The 21,112-nt window shown below is 45.2% G+C and overlaps 1 protein-coding gene across 1 annotated transcript in view; it reads left to right on the top strand.

The window, feature by feature from the left end:
* The window catches only part of intu (inturned planar cell polarity protein), a 39,661-nt gene extending 18,613 nt beyond the window's left edge, over window positions 1–21,048 (top strand). The window contains exons 6-18 of the mRNA XM_079491090.1: window positions 3,887–4,005; window positions 4,660–4,749; window positions 5,224–5,301; window positions 6,618–6,807; window positions 8,212–8,265; window positions 9,176–9,238; window positions 9,916–10,125; window positions 11,287–11,379; window positions 12,504–12,965; window positions 14,098–14,192; window positions 14,665–14,857; window positions 18,121–18,263; window positions 19,544–21,048. Coding sequence (XP_079347216.1) covers window positions 3,887–4,005; window positions 4,660–4,749; window positions 5,224–5,301; window positions 6,618–6,807; window positions 8,212–8,265; window positions 9,176–9,238; window positions 9,916–10,125; window positions 11,287–11,379; window positions 12,504–12,965; window positions 14,098–14,192; window positions 14,665–14,857; window positions 18,121–18,263; window positions 19,544–19,655 — 1,902 coding nt within the window. The 3' untranslated portion in view covers window positions 19,656–21,048. The remainder of the gene's footprint in view (window positions 1–3,886; window positions 4,006–4,659; window positions 4,750–5,223; window positions 5,302–6,617; window positions 6,808–8,211; window positions 8,266–9,175; window positions 9,239–9,915; window positions 10,126–11,286; window positions 11,380–12,503; window positions 12,966–14,097; window positions 14,193–14,664; window positions 14,858–18,120; window positions 18,264–19,543) is intronic.
* Window positions 21,049–21,112: the final 64 nt, after the last annotated feature.

The raw sequence follows: 21,112 nt of genomic DNA, 5'->3' as shown, positions 1-21,112 counted from the left end.
TGGGGATCGGGAGTCGAACCCGCGGCACACTGCCAGACTGGATTACCAGCCAAGGTGCCTGGACCACTGAGCCATGGCCCAGGCCAGGTCTGCTATTTTTGAAAAATCGTGAAAATGTGCCTCAAATCTTTGAATATATATATTCTTTCAGAGTTTCAGTTTTTAACTCAAATCTTTGCTTCTGGGGAGGTTCCTGGAACAACATATTTTCAGATGGGGGTCGGCGGCCAATTACATATAATTCTTGGGGTCCTTGACATGAAATATTGAGAACCACTGATACAGAAACATGAGGTTTTTCAAGGAAAAAAATACATTTTAAAAATATATTTTTTAAAATTTCGATGTCAGGCCTAAATGGGATAATGGCCGGTTGATGTTTTCTTTATGGTTCAGCTGCGCCGTTTTATGGTCCTTTTTCTGCGTAGCCAAAACCTGCAGGAGGACTTTTATTTTTTTATTTTTTTTTTGTCTTTCGGAGCACAGGGCCGACCCGAAGCCACATCAGCCAGTGGTCGGTTCTGTAAATGACAGTGCTGTGCAGGAAACCCGCGAAACTCTCACTCTTTGATTTCATGCGTCCTTTTGATTGCAGGGTAGCAGAAACCAGAGGGAGGGGAAACGCTGTGCTGCGTTTTATTCACTTTTTTGAGTGGTGTAAACCACTCCAACAACTGGCTTTGTTAGTTTACGTGTCCACGTGTTTGTTCGTACCAAAAAAATGAGCATGGTTGCTATGGTCACTCAGTTCACACGGGTGTGATTTCATTACGTCAGACATTACGTCAGACCACAGCTGATCAGGCTATATAATACCTCACACCACTCAGTTCACACGGGTGTGATTTTTTAAAACGCCTTTAGCTCTGACTTTGTGCTGTTCCATTTTTTTGCAATTCGAGTATCTTTTTTCTCTCCATTTTGTCAGTTGAGAGCATCCCAAAACATCATGTTAACACCATGGAGGCCCGGGGCGGAGATCTCCGTCAAGTTCAAGTTCATGGTCAAGGGCCCAAGCCGGAGATTGATAAATAGGACGGAGATTAATGATATCAAAACCGATCGCATCGCTCTAGAGCCTAGGAGCGCTTGTTGCCCAATCCGATGACGTGTCAAACAGTGACACGTCATCGAAAATGTTCCCTGCCTGTTTTGCTGACAAAAACGAAAATCTTAAAACGTTCATAACTCCCGATCTAAATCATCCCGTCTAATTCTGAAAAAAGATCCTGTGTTTGACGGCCTTCCGCGGTCCAGTCGCTAGTCGCGATAGATTTATTCTTACCTCCCGTTGTTGTCGATCGACTCTAGAGTGGTGTGGCTATTGTTAGCTGCTACACAGACATGCACAACAACTTCCGGTGCGCCGGTAAAAGTGGTCCGGGCGCTATAAATGATGGGCACATGGATTAAATAGGTCCGGGCAAGCAAGGTGTTTTAACCTGGGGGTGGTGGTGGTGTACTAACATTTATCAGAGTTGCAGTCAGAAAAGGGAACCAGACGAACGTTATTGCCCAATATGAGGTTCATATTGTTGCTGTCCGGCAGAATGTTTTTTAAAAGCTGATCTACAAACTAACATGTCGGGATTATTTTTTCCCAAAACAGGGAGTTTGAAAGTGGTTTGGTCTTTCTGTGGGTTTAAAAATCACACCTGTGTGAACTGAGCGGTGCAACTATACGTACGGTACTGTATTACTCGTACTGTACTGCACTACTCGTACTATACTAGTCCATTAACTCCATTGACCCATTCTGGGCGGGGACCCCTTTTGGTGTTTTTTGGTGATCTACAAGCTTGTAGGTCTGCTATTTTTGAACAATCGTAAAAATGCGGCACAAATCTTTGAATATATATTCTTTCAGAAGACTTTTTATTTTATTTTTTACGTCAGGTCAAAATGGGTTAAAATGTGGGGAAATTTGGGGGAATATTCTCCTATAATGGCATTGCGGCCAAAATAGGGAGTTGATTTGATGTGACTTAGCACAGCATAAACACAATACAAAAGGGAAAATACGTAGAGGGGAAAAAAAAGAAATGAAAGTGCTGGGAGGAGGCAAGAAGCCCAAAGGCCTCATACGAGGCCTCAACCTGTGAACAACAAAGCATTTGAAAATAAAAAAATATTTGAAAGGGATGCCAGAGTGAAAGTGGTTAAAGTGTGTGGTTCACTTTCATGGCATAGCCATAGAGTATAAGTGAATATATTTACATTTATTGAAGTGGTGGTTGTCTCATTTTTGGAACAAGACTCTCCCAAATGTTTTTTTTTATTGTCTCTGTCGGATGGCAAGACCTCATAATGTCCAAAAGTGTTACTTTTCAGGATTCAAATAAAACAACAGTAAAAGTAGCAGCAGTAAAAGTAGCAGATCTACAAGCTCTTCGAGCATTGTGTGACTGTGTTTTATGATCATATATTATAGGTCATTCATTTACGATAAAAAATAAAATAAAAATATGGAGATAAGAGGTTTCAGCAACGACACCCTTATTTTTATTTTTTAAGCGTTCCTGGCGGTCTTTTTTTAACCCATTTTGGGCGGGAACCCCTTTTGGTGTTAGCATTATGTTGTGCTTTAGCTATTGAAAAATAGCAGATCTACAAGCTCATAGCGCGCCACCGAGTGGCGCGCTACGAGCTTGTAGGTCTGACATAGAAACATAGCTTTTTCAGAAAACTGTCAGGATGTAGAAGACATTTTTAGAATCTGATCTCAGGTCAGCGTTCCTGGCGGTCTTTTTTTAATGCGGCTGGTGTCTGTGGATGTTGTTGACCCTGAGGGTGAATATCTTCCACAGGGCGTTCCGGCTTCATGTCTTTGTTCTGGTATCCAAGGCTTTCGCCGAGAAGGCCTTCGACTATTCAAGGTCCCCCCCCCCCCCCCCCCCTCCCCTCACTCCCCCCAGCAGCAAAGGAATACTAATGCCCTCCAGCAACTCAACAGAACATGCTCTGATCTCTCCGATTGAACAAATATTTATTATAGAATGAGAATACATGTATTCTACATGAATACAGAATAAGTGTGCATATAAGATTTTATCTTGGCATTCGGCTCTGCTACATTTCTCTCCCTACCTCGGCACACTTATACAACCATCATTAACTTTTAAGAGCAGGGAGATAGATATGCAATAACAACCCACCCCCCCCCATGGGGAACAGAAATAGCAGAGCCCACCGGTGGCGGTGGGAGCAAACAGAACTAATAGCAGAGCCCACCGGTGGTGCTGGGGTGGCGGTGGGAGCAAACAGCTAACAACACCAGGAACGCATATGCAGAGGAAGGAACGCAGGAAGAATCCAGACTTAGGTTATTGTCTATCAATTACACACGCCATGAATTCTTTGAATCAGAGATGCTTTTGTTTTTGTCGCATTCCTAAGGAAACCAATGCTTTGATGATAATGGAGACTCCATGAAGTCAAGGCTTCATGGGGTTAGTTGACAGAAAATAAGTCATCTTTTGGGTGAACTACTTCCTTTACATACAACAGAGATCATTAATTTACAATTTACAATTTAGGCATTTAGCAGACGCTCTTAATCCAGAGCGACTTACATCAAGCAATAACAAAAGAATGGCATACATCACATATATAAAAAGTAGTTATCATGAATCATGCGTAAACTAAGAACGTAACAGTGGAGTATCTATGTTAACTATACATACTATACTATATAATATATTATTATATAGTATAGTAGTATGTATATTATATATATTAAAAAGGTGGAACATTAATGATCACTGAATACTAGGCTAATAATCGATGAATGAATAATATGTCCATTTTATGTCCAAAAAGAGAACTGCAGTTTGAAGCCGACAGTAAACCACAATATTGCTTTGTGCGTGCGTGCATGTGCCTGTAGCAGGAGATCTTGTACCAGTACCCAGTGTCTGAAGCGTCCAGCCAGTTGAAAGGAGTCCGGGGGATCTTCCTCACTCTGTGTGACATGCTGGAGAATGTCACAGGCGGACGCATCGCCAGGTAAATGTTTGTTGTTGTCTTTATTTATTATTAACAACCAATTAGTCTATCCTGCTGTGCTTGTGTGCGAAGGAGATGACAAGTGATAACTTGTAGTTCCTTCAAAGACTGCGTGAATTTATTTTATTGTATTTAGTTTCTTTTGAGAACCCATTTGCTTTTCGCCGTTCCAATCTCCCTACCGTGTCTCTCGTCTCGTAATTTTCCACACTCGATCTTATGCAACCTGTTGTCTGTCTCATTCCCTGAAGAAGACCTCCTATAGGTCGAAAGTTCGAAACGTTGGATTCTTGTCAATAAATATACAGCATTGTGGCTACGAGTGTGCAGCCTTTTTCTCATTTTTACTCATTTACTGCCTTAGGCCAGCACCTCAACAAACACTGGTGTGCGCCCTTTCCTGTTTTGTCTACCTGTTTTCTGTCTCCCCTATTCTTCCATACTTGACCTCCTTCTCTCGTCCTCCACCTTCCTCTCTCCCTCCTGTTGTCATTCACTGCCGGTGGGGTGGCCATTCCTCCATCCCTGCTACTCCTTCACTTAATCCCTGGTTCCCTCCATCTCTCCTCTCTGTCCTTCATCAGTTCATCCCTGCTGCTCCTTCACTTAATCCCTGGTTCCTTCCCTCCATCTCTCCTCTCTGTCCTTCATCAGTTCATCCCTGCTGCTGGGCAAGTACCTGGTGCATGTGGGCTACTGGAAGGAAGGAAGTAATCTGCTGGTCATTGGCCTGCCTGCGGAGAGGTAGAGAACACACACGCACACGCATTATTGTCTTTGATTTATTTTATTTTATTCCCCCAATATTTGTCAATAATTGGCCTCATTGTAGAGAAAGTCTAGTTCGTGCATATTCCAAGTATGTGCAGCACTAGGTAGCAGTACTACTACTAATGTAATCCTGTTGCAGAAGGAGAAGAGACTGGAGCAGCAGACATTTAGAGCCTTTTATTAGGTGCTAAGTATACAAAAACGACTAACGTTTCAGAGTTCATGACTCTGATGAAGACCGCAAGGTCGAAACGTTAGTCGTTCTGTATACTTAGCACCTAATAAAAGGCTCTAAATGTCCGTGCTTCTCCAGTCTCTTCTCCTTCTGCAACTTATGTCCCTGTACCTGTGAAGCACCGGATCAGCCGTTTCAGGCTTGAGGCGCGTTGGTAGACTCCCTGTGTTAATGTAATCCTGTGTTTGTTCCCCCATCGCTGCTCGCTCCAGGGTCCCTCTGCTGTACCTCCAGACGGTGGTAGGAGGGGTGGTCCGGACCCTCAAAGTGATGCATGGCTCTCTGGACAGGTTGGTTGGTTAGTGCGGTTGCAGCCTTTCCTATAGATTATAGCCCTGCTCCTTTTAACTGGGTCGGCTCAGGGGCACCGTAGAGGCTCCAGCCCGCCGGCTGTCATTTTCCCTTCTTAATGTAAAATATACTGCAGTATAAATAGTACAGGTTGTCATCATGAATCTGAGCAGCGGGGACTTCCCACCTGGGTTTAAACAGAGCGTGCATTGTCTGATGACCCCCTCTCCCTCTCCCAATCACTCTCTCTCCATCATTCTCTCTCGCACGCACGCACGCACGCACGCACGCACGCACGCACGCACGCACGCACGCACGCATGCACGCACGCACACACGCACACCACTTATATTTCATAATCGTGACAACCCTATGCATGGATTAATAATGTGCGTGTGTCATTCGGCCATGATCATCCAAATACATATAATCCTGTGTCTCATAGGAGGGGCTGTGGGCAGTTCAGAAACCCGTCCACCAGCGACATGATCCATGGGGAATCCAAACTAATGGAAACTGCAGGCTTTCTATTCCTGAAACGTTGCAATGCGATAATGGAAGCCATCGTTCTCACGATGATACAAATCTAAATATTTTTCCAAAAAGAAAATAAATCTGCCTAATGATGATGTCACTGGTGGACGGGTTTCTGAACTGCCCACAGCCCTCCTATGAGACACAGAAAAAATGGTTCTATTTGATCATGAACATTAGTGAGGACCAATTATGTTGAAAAGTGGTGAAGTGATCCTTTATTAACACCCCGAACGCCAAGGGTTATTTAATCCATTAAATCATAGCGCCCAGCGATTTATAGCAGCGGAGCACTTTTACCGACGGACCGGATGTTATCCCGGATGTGGCTGTAGCAGCTAGATGTAGCCAAAACACTCTAGAGGCGATCGACAACAACGGGAGGTATGATTAAATCTACCGCGACTAGCGACGGGACCGTGGTGGGCCGTGTAACACATGATCTTTGCTTAGAATTAGACGTTATGATTTAGATCAAGAGTTATTAACGTTTTAAGATTTTCGGTTAAATGGGGGGGGACATTTTCGATGACGTCCCACTGTTGCGCAACATCAAGTGTTGCGCAACAGGCACTCCCAGGCTGTGGAGCGATTCGATCGGTTTTGTTGATTGATCTTTTTGATCAATCTTCGTCCTAGGCACTGGGTGTTACTAATTGAAAGGACGGTGAACTTCGTCCTGGGCGATCAGGGTGTTAACCTTTAACCTCTTGTGGTGCAGTGCGTTCCGCCAGGTGGACAACGCTCCATGACCTTTAACCTTTAACCTCTTGTGGTGCAGTGCGTTCCGCCAGGTGGACAACTCTCCCAGACTGGACCACTTCTTCTGCCTGCTCTTCCAGCAGCTCATCCAGCCGTCCCGTTTGACGGACAGCTCCTCGGCCCCACCCCCGGGCCCCGACGTCTCTGGGGCGCTCTTCCTCGACGGCCTGCCCGCGGTCCGGTGGCTCACCCTGCCTCCTGAGATCAAGGTACTTGTTTCGGTCCTGCGACCTTCCTCAAGCTGTACAATTCCCAACATGCAAACATGACCCACTTTAATTAATTCAGTCTATATTAGTAGCTGAATGACTAGTATTAGAATTTTATTGTCTTTTTTATGTTTTATGTATTTGCATAATTTAAGTTCATTGAGACACTTCAGCTCAGATTGACCATAAACCATTTATTGTAAAGCTATTGCATGTTAGTATGGCGGTGGGGCTCTGCTCATGTGATATCAGATAATCTGCGTACCGAGACACAGGTCTGATATCACATTTGATATCTCCGATTATCTGTGTACCGAGACACAGCTCTGATATCAACGACCCCCCCAGAGCCAAAGATACGCGACGCGTTTTGATCTTGTAGATCTGCTATTTTTGCTATGACAGTATATATATGCAATGTGGCCCTCGGGAGTGAGTTTGGAACTATGGCCTCTCCGTCTTCAAATTCACCCCCCCCCCCCCCCCCCCCATGCATACTGTATGTGTGCACGTGCATGCAAAATACATATTCTTAGGCCGAACAAACACTGAGCTTGAATTGTTAATGATATTAATGCTACTTCTTTCTAATCATAAGCGTAATATGACAATAATAATATTAATAATTATCTGATTAAAAAATGTATAGTGCTCTATTCTCTGTGTAATATTAACTTGCAAAAGTAATGAAAGTTTACCGGAAACCATATTCCAAAATGAGGAAACATTTTGGCCATTCCCAAATTATATGAACATATTTGAAGCACAAAAAGTCCAGTTGGGACTAATACTTTGAATCCTCACAGCACATAATCTGCTGGGGTCAAATATGTTCAGTGAACAAAATGTTAATGAATCTGTCTGGTAAATTAATGCCAGAGATGTATTTGTAATGTGTGTTGCCCTCTAGTGTCTAATGTGTAGAATGACACCTCATACATTGTATCACAGGCGTCCCACAGAGTTCCTATGCTAGGTTCCTGCAGTTTCACGACTGCAACTGCAGACCTAGGCATTGATTTTTTAACATGGTCAATGCTGTAGGAAAACAAGGCACAGCACACCGACAGAAGCGGCTTTGAGCAAGGCAGTAGCCAAATGAGTGATCTTCAACACAAGAAATAAATGTTCAGAATCTACATCTTGGTATAGGCTGCAGATAACCAACACACCAACATAGCCAACGCAAAATGTATGCTTATCAACAACAGAGAAATATCGGCTACTGAAATCGGTTAATGTTTTTATCAGCCGATACCGATAATGGCAAATATGTGGAGCGATACATCGGTGTATCCCTACCTTTTAGTTTCCACTTGGAGTCAACGTGGTCATTCACTCTGGTACTGCAGCCAGGACTGAGTTCAGCTTCCTTGGTTCATTTTGATGTGTCTCTGTCCACAGATGGAGGTGGACACTGTGCTGTCTGATTTTGAGTCTTCAGACTTTGGGGAAATGGTAAGACCTATCTATGCATATTTGGGGGGGGAAACAAGCCAATATACAAGCTCACTAGCTTGTAGATCAGCCTGTAGATCAGCTTGTAGATCTGCTATTTACAAAGCATGTTTATACATTTGGAAATGGGACATTCTGCAAAATGAGTGCTTTTATTTACTTTCAGTACTTATGTATATTTTAATGGGAATACTTTTGTACTTTTACTCAAGTTCCATTTTTTAACACCGGACTTACAATTTCTTCATTGTGGAGTTCTTACACCACTGCATATTGCTGAAGCTCTCCTCCAGTGAATTCACCACACTCTTTCTCTCTCATTAAAAGAAAAATAACTAACTTGTGCTTCTCAGGGAAAGCATAGATCCTTCAATCATCTTTATGAATAAAGAAAATAGCAAAAATAAATTGTAGAAATAGCATAATACAAAATACCGAAAATAGCCGATCCACGAGCTTGCAGCGATTCGCATCGCGATGCTTTGAGAGTCTGTAGATGGACGATTTTTGTACGACAACGTATAATTGGGTAGCTGGATTGTATCCGGTATTATGTCATGATAACCATGCAGTCCTGGTGTTAATTAGAACCCTGTGCGTTAGCCAAGAAAGACCATCTGTCTTACTGTCTTCTAGTCCCAGCAGGGTGACGAGGACTATTTCTGTGCATGCGTGCGTGCGTGCGTGCGTGCGTGCGTGCGTGCGTGCGTGCGTGCGTGCGTGCGTGCGTGCGTGCGTGCGTGCGTGCGTGCGTGCGTGCGTGCGTGCGTGCGTTAACTGTACCAAGTGTAATGTGGCATGGTGATTACATTTAATCACCAGACCACCATGTTGTTTCCTCTCCTGTTCCTGTAAATCCATGTCGTCCTTTCCTCTCTCCCGCTGTGCGTTCACGCTCCTCACCTGGCAGTCAGAAGACTTCTATGGCCTGAGACGTCTGTATGTGACCCTGGGCTCCTGTCTGTTCTACAAGGTACTGCAGCTGTCACATTTTAATGGATAGAATTGTAAAACGTAGCCGTTTAATTGATAGAATTGTAAAACGTAGCCGTTTAATTGATAGAATTGTAAAACGCAGCCGTTTAATTGATAGAATTGTAAAACGCGGCCGTTCGACTGATAGAATTGTAAAATGCGGCCGTTCGACTGATAGAATTGTAAAACTTACTCTTGAGAGCGTAGAATTTAACCAAATGGACCTGCAAGGGTCCTTTTGGTTTTCAAATTGACAGACGACGTAACGGACGGAATGGACGCGCAAAATATCTCTCTGTGCTTTTTTTATTTTTTTATTATTATTATTATTATTTATTTATTTTTATCCCACGATTTTGTAAATCATTTTTGTCAATTATCTAATGTAATCCTGGGCGCTACACTTCCTCTGCCAACCTAGGAGGGGCTGCGGACTGACCTCATGCTTCCTTCTATGCATGAGGAGTCCAAGCTGCTTCTTTTCACCTGACAGGGGGGAGTTTCCCCGGCCGGACGTAGCGCGTGGAAGGAACACGTTATTCCGACCAGTTCCTTTTCCCCTCCATCAGGCGCCCCGGCTGCTAGGCGCTTTCTGCATTGATTACGTTCAACCCTGTAAAGCACTTTATTTAGGGGTAAACGTCTCTGCCCTTTCTCTCCCCTGCTCTATTCCAGGGCTACCTGATAGCCAACCACCTGCCCAAGGAGGACCTGCTGGACGTGTGTCTGTACTGCCAGCACTACTGCCTGCTGCCCCTGGCCTCGGAGCAGCGTGTGGGCCAGCTGGTCATCTGGAGGGAGGTGTTCCCCCAGTGCAGAGCGCTGCACCACAGCACGGTCTACAGCCAGCCTCACGGACGACACTTCCTGCTCATAGTCGGACTGGTATGTGTGCGTGTGTGCGCGTGTGCGTGTGTGTGTGTGTATGTGTATGTGTGTGTGTGTGTGTGTGTGTGTGTGTGTGTGTGTGTGTGTGTGTGTGTGTGTGTGTGTGTGTGTGTGTGTGTGTGTACCAAAAGCTGGATATAGGAGGGGCTAGCGCCCCTCAAAAATAACCAGGCGTTTTAGAGTTGAGGCGAAAAGATTCCCGTTAGGATTAATTTTAGGGTGAAGCAGGTTTGGGTAATGGATATGGGTTTTGAGTTCAGGGTTAGATGGGGTCTCCAGATATATATAAATAGAAATGTTTTTATTTAATGAAAGATTGGTTTAGATATTCCCACAAAGATAAGTAAGACACATGTCAAACACCGTGAGTCCCCGGCGAGTCCTCGCTCAACGCCCGGGTGAAATGTAACACGGCCGAGTCGGGCCGACACAGACACTGTCGTCGTGGTTGGTGGCTTTGATTACTTCAACAGCATTGCTCTCTCTCTCTCTCTCTCTCTCTCTCTCTCTCTCTCCCTCTCTCTCCCCCCCTCCCTGTGCGTTGACGAAAGCAAGAGACGTCTGGTCTCTGTGGCTGAGGCCATGGTCAGCAGCCAAGCCACTGGAGTGCACAAGTCAAAGCATTCCACCCATTCAGACTAAAGCCCAGCAGTGAATGAACGAATGAATGAATGAATGAATGAATGAATGAATGAATGAATTAATGAATGTGCTGAACGTGATGTACGGCTTGATGCATTTGTGTCTGTGCCCCCTAGCAGTGGTGGGAAAAAGTACTAGTTTAGAAATACTCAAGTAAAAGTCCACAATTCACAAATTGACTCGAGTAAAACAGTACAAAAGTATTGGCGTCAAAATATGCCTAAAGTACCAAAAGTAGAAGTACTCATTATGCAGAATGTCTCATTACACCGTTTTTGAGGGGCGACAACCACTCCTATGTCCAGCTTCTGGTGTGTGTGCTAACACACACACTTTGTCCTAACGTAAAGTGGTTCATAACAGTAAGAGTATTGTGTGTTCTTGTTGTCATCAGAGACACTTCATGCAGTGTTCATAACAGTAAGAGTATTGTGTGTTCTTGTTGTCATCAGAGACACTTCATGCAGTGTTCATAACAGTAAGAGTATTGTGTGTTCTTGTTGTCCATGTCATCAGAGACACTTCATGCAGTGTGTGTTGCTGGAGGCGGGGGGGTGTGCCTCTCCTGCCCTGGGCTCTCCTGGACCGGACTGTGTCTATGTGGACCAGGTGAGCAACAACAACAACACTGGGGGGGCGGTGGCTCAGGGGTTAGAGTGGCCGGATGGGAACTGCAAGGTCCCAGTTCGAACCCTGTGGGCTCCCCCAGAGTTAGTATCGAAGTGTCCTTGAGCAAGACACTGAACCCCTAATTGCTCCTGATGTGCAGGTTGGTGCCTTGCATGGTTTCCTCTGTCCTCGGTGTATGAATTTATGTGTGAATGTGATGCACAATCTATGTAAAGTGCCTTGGATAAAGGCACTATATAAATGCACCATTTACCATTTAACAGTAAAACACACATGATTGACTGGATGACAATGAAACAGGACCATAGACCAGGGGTCTTCAACAGGAGGGGGTCCTCTGAGTTAGTAGTTACTCTTAGTACTACTCTTTTTCTGAGGAGAACTTCAGCCAGAAATATAGCAGATCTACAAGCTCACTTCTACAAGCACGAGGCGTTGTGGGCTATTGTCGGCAAAGAGTTTTGGTGTAGAGGGGGGGGAAATAGAGGGGTCCCACTGGGAGTAGACCCCCGGGGCAGACCAAGGACGAGATGGAGGGATTACATCGCCTCATTGGCCTTGGAAGTTAACGCCTCGGGATCCCCCAGGAGGAAGTTACTAATGTTGCTCTGGAGAGGGAAGTCTGGAGCTCTCTGGTGGAGCTGTTGCCCCCGTGACCCGACTACGGATAAGATGGATGTATGGGAAGAAATATATTATACATATACAGTATAATAGCTGATGACGGTGCATGCTGGTGTACAGTGTTGATTTCGTCGACTAATACGGAAAATGTTCGTTGACTACCTTTTTTCACTGACGAAAACTAAATGGAAACTAAATGAAAACTAAACTATGATCACTAAATATATTGACAATTTCGTCAACAAATACAAACTAGACAAAAATGTTAGGAAGGGACTAGTGGACAAGGCATCCAGCAAAAGTAAAAGACAAGTCATTGTACACGTTTGCATGCTGAAAATAGCCGATCTACATGCTCGTGAATCGGACTAAGACTAAATGAAAACCATTCAAAAAACTATGACTAAAGCTAAAATCTGCTGTCAAAATGTAATGTCAAAATCAACACTGCTGGTGTATCCTCCCCACCCTCCCTCCAGGTGAAGGCCACCCTGCTCCAGCTGGAGTCGTTGGAGGGAGGCATGGAGGAGCGGCTGGCGGCCCCCCCGGCCCCCTGCCTCTCCTGCGCCGACTGGTTCCTCCCTGCCGCCCGCATGGACAGCCTGACCACCTCCTCGTCCTCGCCCATCCTCAGCAAGCTGGCCGGGGCGGTGAAGGGCAGCGGCCAGGCGGGCGGCGGAGGCTCTCGAGTCGGACGGAGCCTGTTTGGCGAGCGGGCTCGCCGGCCCAGCCCCCAGAGGAGCCTGTCGGACAGCGGCAGCGAGGGCGGCCAGCCGGACGGAGGCTCCGGGTCGGGGTCGTCGGGGATGGCCCCGGGGGGTCTCAGCCCGCACTCCACCCCGGACTCTGCCAGGAAGCTAGGTGGTGGACGGCGGGACTCGCTGGGGTCCGGGGGCTCCGACGGGAGCGGCGGTGGGGGCAGCGGCAGCCTCTTCAACAGGGTACACTTTGTTTGTTTGAACCCATTAAAAGGGTTAACCTATTTAGGCCTGAGGACGATTCTACAAATGCCTTCTAAATCCTGCCAGTTTTCTGAAAAACCTATGTTTCTATGTCAGTGGTGCTCAACCTTTTTCATGTCAAGGATCCCCAGAATGATCTGTATTTGGCCGCCAACAACACATTTTCACGATTCTTCAAAAATAGCAGACATACAAGCTCGTAGCGCGGCACTCTGTGATCTCGGTGTAGATCTGCTATTTTTCAATGGCTAAAGAATAACATAATGCTTAAAACACCAAAAGGGGTTCCCGCCCTTTCTAAATCCTGACCTATGATCTCTGAAAAAAAATGTATGGTGATGGTCTGTGGAATGTAAAATATATTATAATACTAACTATAGTGCTGTTTTCACTGTTGCTACACTTCAAAATATAAAATAACAAGTGTGTACCTTAGTGCAGTGGTTCCCAAACTTTTTCATGTCAAGGACCCCCAAATTGACACTCATTAGCCCGCGGACCCCCATTCGAAAATATACGCCAGGGACCCCCATAAGAGAAGATTTTTACGTCTCTAGCAGTGACTCTCAACCATTTTAATTTCAAGGACCCCCAGTTTGACATGCATATTAGTCTACCTACCCATATCCATTTAATGGCATTTCTATCTCTGGGACCCCAATTCATATTGTAAAATCAATTGTCAAATTAATTTAACTCTGAGAGTGTACAAGTGGAACCAAATGGACCCGTTAGGGTCCATTTGGTTCCATTTGTACACTCTATGAGTTACAGACCCATAAGGGCAGTATTATGCGTGTCTTAAGTACCAGGTCTTATGACTTAACTTAAGACCTGGAGGCGTGGTCAATGCCATTTGGCTATTCTGAGTGGCCAAATGGCATTGATCACGCCTCCAGGTCTTAAGTTAAGTAATAAGACCTGGTACTTAAGACACGCATAATACTGCCCTAAGGGTCCATTTGGTTCCAAACTATCATTTAGTTGGTGTCCCCCCTGGAACTCCCTCAGGGACCCCTGGGGGTCCGGATCCCCACTTTTCACTGTTACATTATGTTGTGTTGTGCCTTGTCTATAGATTACATTATGTTGTGTTGTGCCTTGTCTATAGATTCCCAGGATGAAACACCCCAACCCCTTCTACCTCGGCACGCTGAAGAAGATCTTGACTGAGAGAGAGACGGAGGAGATGTATAACACCATGAAGTGGGTGGATCAGACATGTTATATTTCATTCAGTCAGACAGAGGAGATGTATAACACCATGAAGTGGTTGATCAGACATGTTATATTTCATTCAGTCAGACAGAGGAGATGTATAACACCATGAAGTGGGTGATCAGACATGTTATATTTCATTCAGTCAGACAGAGGAGATGTATAACACCATGAAGTGGGTGATCAGACATGTTATATTTCATTCCGTTAGTCATTCATTCCCTTCCCCTCTTAACCCATTCAGGCCTGACATCGAAATAAAAAAAAAAATGTTTTCTAAATCATGACAATTTTCTGAAAGATTTGAGGCACATTTTAACGATTTTTCAAAAATAGCAGACCTACCGCTATGAGCTTGTAGATCTGCTATTTTTCAATAGCTAAATTACAACACAATGTTTAAAACACCAAAAGGGGTTCCTGCCCAAAATGGGTTAATACCAAGGTTTGTGGTCTGTAGGCTGACATCGGGTGCAGAGAACACGCTGTTCCACTACGTCCTGATGGAGACGGTGCAGGGCATCTTCATCGCCCCCACCCACAGGGAGGTGGCGCAGCTCAGCGGCTCCATCCACCCACAGCTCATACGCAACTTCCACCACTGCTGCCTCTCCATACGGGCTGCCTTCCAGCAGAGCCTCCCTCCACCCAGGGTGAGATACACACTGCTACACCACCACCACGTTCTACAAGTCAGTGGCTCTCAAACACGACCAAGAAGTAACCCCCAAATTCATATACATCTGGCCGTCTCCCGTCCCCCCGCCATCTGAAAAGGTCTTGTTCCACAGGGACAAAAGATTGGAAGAGGAAGAGAAGTATTTGTGTAAAAATAAATATTTCAAAATACTTTCAAGATTTTTCAAAAAGGTTCAAAAATTGCAGATGTACAAGCTCGCAGTGTGGCACGAAGTGAATGTATGATTGAATACCCAACGTATAGAATAATATGGATGAAGGGGTTAACATTATTGTGACTGCTTTGATTTAAAAGAAGCTGCGAGTTGTGACAGATCTGCAGTTTTCTGGGAGTTTGTTCCAGATATGTGGCGCTTAAATTAAAAACTGAACACTGCTTTTCCGGGGGCACGGTGGCACAGTCGGTAGTGCTGTTGCCTCACAGCTAGAAGGTCCTGGGTTCAATTCACGCTGGGGACGCTGTGGGTGCTGGGGGCGTGTTCTCTCCTCTGTGTCATCAGTGCCCATACCTGAGGCGGGGTTGGCGAAAGGGCCTTTCTGCATGTTGCATGTTCTCCCCGTGACCCCTAAGGTCGGTACAGTACTAATATGCAGTAATCCTGATCTGTAATCCTGGCCAGCCGTGGTTGCTTGACGAAGGGGAAAAGAACTGGTCGGAATAACGTGTTCCTTCCACGTGCTACGTCCGGCCGGGGAAACTCCCCCCTGTCAGGTGAAAAGAAGCAGCTTGGACTCCTCATGCATAGAAGGAAGCATGAGGTCAGTCCGCTGAGGAAGTGTAGCGCCCAGGATTACATTAGATAATTGACACTGGATGAAAAAATGGGTTGCAAAATCGTGGAATAAAATTAAAAAAACAAAACAAAAGAAAAACACTGCTTTTCCACGCTTTCGAGTTTCCAACTCTGGGAACAGAAAGCAGACCTGTCCCAGATGACCTGAGAGGTCTAGACTGGATGGTGCATAGAGCGTAGCCCTAAAAAACCATTCATTGCTTTATAAAGCCAACAGTAGTATTTTGATATGAAATACATTCTTTGACAGACTGGGGGAGTGGGAGCCAGTGTAAAGATCTGGAGAGATCTTATGATCCTCTTTCTCTGATCCTGAGACTCAAGTCAACCAACTGTATAATAATGGATTTCATGGGGGAGAGCAGCCTATAAAGATACTGTTACGCTAGTCCAGTCTACTGAAGATGAATGCATGGACAAGATTTTCCAAATGCTGTTGAGAAGATAAATCCTTTAATCCTAGATATATAAATCGTTGCTGTCTGGCAGAAATCTCCTATCTTATTGTTTTTTTCCCCCCCACAAAAAAACAATGTGCTACTTGATCATAATAGAGCGTCACACAAAAGTAGAAGATCCAGAAGCTCCAAACGCGAAGTGTTTAACATCACGGATTGAAGCTGAGCTGTTCTCTTTGTTTAATTGAAGAACATCCTGCCATATTATCCAGCCAGTCGTTCATTTGTTCAATGTACTTTGGTATTGAACCATAGTCATATGGTGGCAGTAGTAGGTCTGTCCTTGGACTGTATGTATGACAGTTCTTGTGTAAATCTTTGTGTGTTGTCTGCAATATTATGGTAAGTTGGTAACATGTTGGTAAATGGTGCATTTATATAGTGCCTTTATCCAAGGCGCTTTACATAGATTGTGCATTACATTCACCCATTCACACACACATTCATACACCGATGGCGGCGGAAACCATGCAAGACACCAACCAGCACATCAGGAGCAATTAGGGGTTCAGTGTCTTGGTCAAGGACACTTCGACGCTAACTCTGGGGGAGCCCGGGTTCGAACTGGCAACCTTGCGGTTCCCATCCAGCCACTCTACCCCTGAGCCACCGCCGCCCGCCAGCCAACAAAACCGCCGTTTTGTTGTTTTCCATCATCTGAGCCATTGGGAGCATATGCGTAGAATATGTTGGAACAGATATAGACACAGTAGTCCCTGTAATTTAAGTAGGATTCCGAGTACTGTGCCACAGAATCCTCACAGTCTGTCTAACGTTGTGGCAGACCTGCATGGTCGAATGCAAAACACACTGAGATCCAGCAATACTAATGCCTGATTTATACATAGCTGTGTCAGGCAGTGCTGTGTGCCAAATGTTATAGCTGATCTACATGCTCACGACACGTAGCGAGCTTGTAGAGTGAGAGCTTGTAGATTGGCTATTCTCAGCAGGAGGCACCGGCATAACATACGTCAGGCTGAAAATTTTAAGTGGATGTCAGGGAAGAATTCCTTAACGAGAGCCGTCTCGGTGCTGTGGTGTGCTCAAATTCATGACTAGAAGACATTGAAGCAATTGTTTGCTGCTATGCACACACTATGTAGACAAAAACTCAATAAATAAACAGTGACAGGGAGAGGAACCCTTTGATGTCAGTCTGTTTGTTGTATGATGAATAGTGAAAATAAAAATCATGATGCGCATATTATCAGCTATTGTCTCTATTTCTTAAACTTTTTAAAAGATTTGCGTAGACCATGTCTGACCCAAAAATGAAAGTTACGATTTTATGCAACATGTCTGCCTCCAAACAGAAAAGGCAGGGTTGTTTTTGCTCTCTGCCCTGAATAGGTGTTTCCCATTGAGGAGGTGTTTACCACATTTAATTCCTTGCACAATTGTCTAACACATAGAAATCTGCTATACGAATATAAACCAAGGTTGCGTGCGTGCGTGCGTTTGGTTCGAGTCCGACGTGCGAACAGTCAGACAGGCATTAGTCCGATGGGTTAGTTTTAACCAGCCACACATTTCGGGAGCGACGGGTGTTTGCCTGATTAATGCCTGTCGGAGCCAGCTTAGGTGGTTCGGGCATCTAGTTAGGATGCCTCTCGGGCGTCTCCCTAGGGAGGTCCTCGAGGCACGTCCCACTGGGAGGAGACCCCGGGGCAGACCAAGGCACAGTTGGAGGAAACGCATCGACTCACTGGCCTTGGAACGTCTCGGGATCCCCCAGGAGGAAGTCACTAATGTTACTCTGGAGAGGGAAGTCTGGAGCTCTCCGACTTCGGATAAGCCGTTGAAGATAGATGGATGGAGTGTTAGTATGTCTAACCAACGTATGTACCCTGTGTGTGCTCATGTTGCGTGTTGTCTCCTCTCCGCTGCAGGGCAGTCAGGGTCTGGGTCCTGTGAAGTGTGTGTGCTCATGTTGCGTGTTGTGTTGTCTCCTCTCCACTGCAGGGCCGTCGGGGAGCAGACAGAACCCTGCAGGGCAGTCAGGGTCTGGGTCCCGTGAAGGAACACGGTGTTCTGTTCCAGTGCAAACCCGAGAACTGGACTGACCAGAGGAAGCCTGCTCCTACCATGACCTACTGGGTCATTGGGTAAGGTCACTGGTGCTCAAAGTGGGGTTCCCGGGGGGTCCCCCAGGCCCAGCTAGGGGCCCTTGAGGGTGTTCCCTCAAAATTAGTATAGCAACAAATCTGTTTAACCACCTATTTTATACTAAGGCTATTACAGAGCCATAGAGTAAGACAGAGTTATGCAAACTCCGTTCACTTCATTGGGCCAGTCCAATGGCGGCTCTTCTACATAGACTTCTATTGAATGGGGACAACCGGAAGTATTGAATGAGGACAACCGGACGTTTACGGAATGCATTGGAGTCTATGGGCTCGCGCGAGTACATGAACCACGTGACCGGGCTGCTTTCGGCCCCCTCAATATCGCAACTCTTCTATTAGATGGCTCTGGGCTATTAGAAACTAGCCGATCTACAAGCTCACACTGCGTTGTGGTGCGCCGCTTTGTGACCGTGTAGATCTGCTTTTTTTTTTTTTTTTTTACATTTCTAAAATCTTGAAGAATTACAGTTTCTATTCCACATGTACTGTACCTTTAAGTACTGTAAATCCCTCAATTACAATGGCAGTGCTGCAGTGGCACTCAACACGTTTTCAAATGGACTTTAAGGATATTTCTTTTAAATAAATAATTCAATCTATAAACAATGTTATTTATATTTAATACATTTCACAACATTTTGTGTTCCCCACAAGTTTATGCTGAAAATACGCGTTGTGATAGATATGGCACAAATGGCCCAGCAGATGGCGTGATGCCAATGAAAGGAGAGATGCTTGTACATATGTCACGTCCGACCAACATTACTGTCTGTGTGATGATCCATGCTGGGACTCACTTATCCATTTGCTGTTAAAACGTTAATATAAAAGGTAAAATGCAATGACGTGACATGATATGTACAATCATATCTCCTGTCTGTGGCATCACGCCATCTGCTGGGCCATTTGTGCCATATCTATGATTTGTGCATGTCCAACTTCCTGGTCTCAACTGCGCATGTTTCTTTCGTTCCATGGAGCACCATGTGAGCAACATGGCGTCGCCCGTACGGTCTTCGCGTCTCGTCCTTCTTAGACAGTCCTTGATGTAGTCCAGGAAGGAAGTGAGCCCAGTGTCGATGACATCAGAGACACTGGGCTCACTGCTAAAATCTAAAATATCTAAAACCACATATTACACACATAAAGACCCCCAAGAAAGTGTTCTAAATCTTCTAAACGTCATTAACATATTTTTTTTTGTGTCCCTTTAAGTGGTTGAGTCACAAACTTGCCTTTCTTCTCCCCCTGTGTTGCAGTCGGATGCTTCTGGAGCCTCTCCCTCAGGAGTTCTACGTGTGTTTCCACGACTCCGTGGCTGAGGTTCCTGTGGAGATGGCCTTCAGACTGTCCTTTGGCCTGGCCTTATAAACATCCTTTAATGCCTTGAATCACTTCCCATCTTTGTTTTTTTGTTTTGCCTACAATGACACACCCAAAACAGGTACACAGTGACTAGACCCATAGAGCAGGGGTTTTCAACTGATTGTGAACGAGTGACCACCACCCTGACGTAGAATCAACCTGGGGACCACCACCCTGACGTAGAATCAACCTGGGGACCACCACCCTGACGTAGAATCAACCAGGGGACCACCACCCTGACGTAGAATCAACCTGGGGACCACTGTTGTGTTGGGTGGGGATATGGGCCAGGGACCACCACCCTGACGTAGAATCAACCTGGAGACCACCACCCTGACATAGAATCAACCTGGGGACCACCACCCTGACATAGAATCAACCTGGGGACCGCCACCCTGACGTAGAATCAACCTGGGGACCACTGTTGTGTTGGGTGGGGATATGGGCTAAGATTAGTGCTTTTGTAGCCTCGATACCCAGGCTTTCATTTCGTCTGCGCGAAAAATGAAAGCCTGGATTTACGCATGGGCTGCACTGGCCTAAGCGTGGGAGTCAACCCTTCCGCGTAGGCGTCGCTTCAAATGATGTGACGTCAGGGCTCTGAGCGGTGTGCACCCCTCAAAATAACACCGTGAGGAAATCATTACCAGTGGAACTTCAAACGAGGCTATGCGAGGAAAATGAGGAGAATGGCTGAAGAACCCACCACACCGTCTAAGAAAAAAACCAACGTGTGCCGACTCTGTGGAAATAACTTTGACAGTCCGTTAGAATGGTATACTCCAGCAACCAGTGGTTTCTGCTTCTGGTCGACAAAACCCCTGCCGTAGCAGAGCATTCCACAATACACGCATTCCGTTTGCCTTGAAGCATTCTAGGATTGTAAATTATTCAAATCGATTTCAATAAAATAAAAAATGTGAGGACATATATAGGAAACACATTTTTTTAAATGACAAAATTGCAGAAATACATGAACACAACTTGTCGCGACACGTGGACATCAAGAAGATATTACATACATACTAGTGCGATATCATTGACTATACAGTATGTCTGCAGGACTATTTCTGTTTATTGGTGTGACTGAGTGTGGATGGAAGGATGGATGGATGAAAAGCCACTTACTAAGTGAATACCTCAGAAACCATGCTGTAACTTTTCTAAAGGGCAGATTTGAATACACTATTGCCTCTACACAAAGAGTGCCTGAGCAAAAGAAATGACTGCGATCACATGCAGACATGGCAGATAAGTTATATTGATGTTTTGGGGAAAACACTGGCAGATAAGTTATATTGATGTTTTGGGGAAAACACTTGTTTACTTTGCTACTTTATTTAAGATGTACAGTTTTTTTTATATATATAGAAATGGGATAATTTGTTATAAAAGTGAACATAACGAAAGCTAATAAAAATGTACAATATACCATCTGACTCGATCCATTTCCTTTTTAACTC

Source organism: Electrona antarctica (assembly GCF_951216825.1).
Source record: "Electrona antarctica genome assembly, chromosome: 21".
Classification (NCBI taxonomy): Eukaryota; Metazoa; Chordata; class Actinopteri; order Myctophiformes; family Myctophidae; genus Electrona; species Electrona antarctica.
This window is presented reverse-complemented; position numbering and strand designations above follow the sequence as displayed.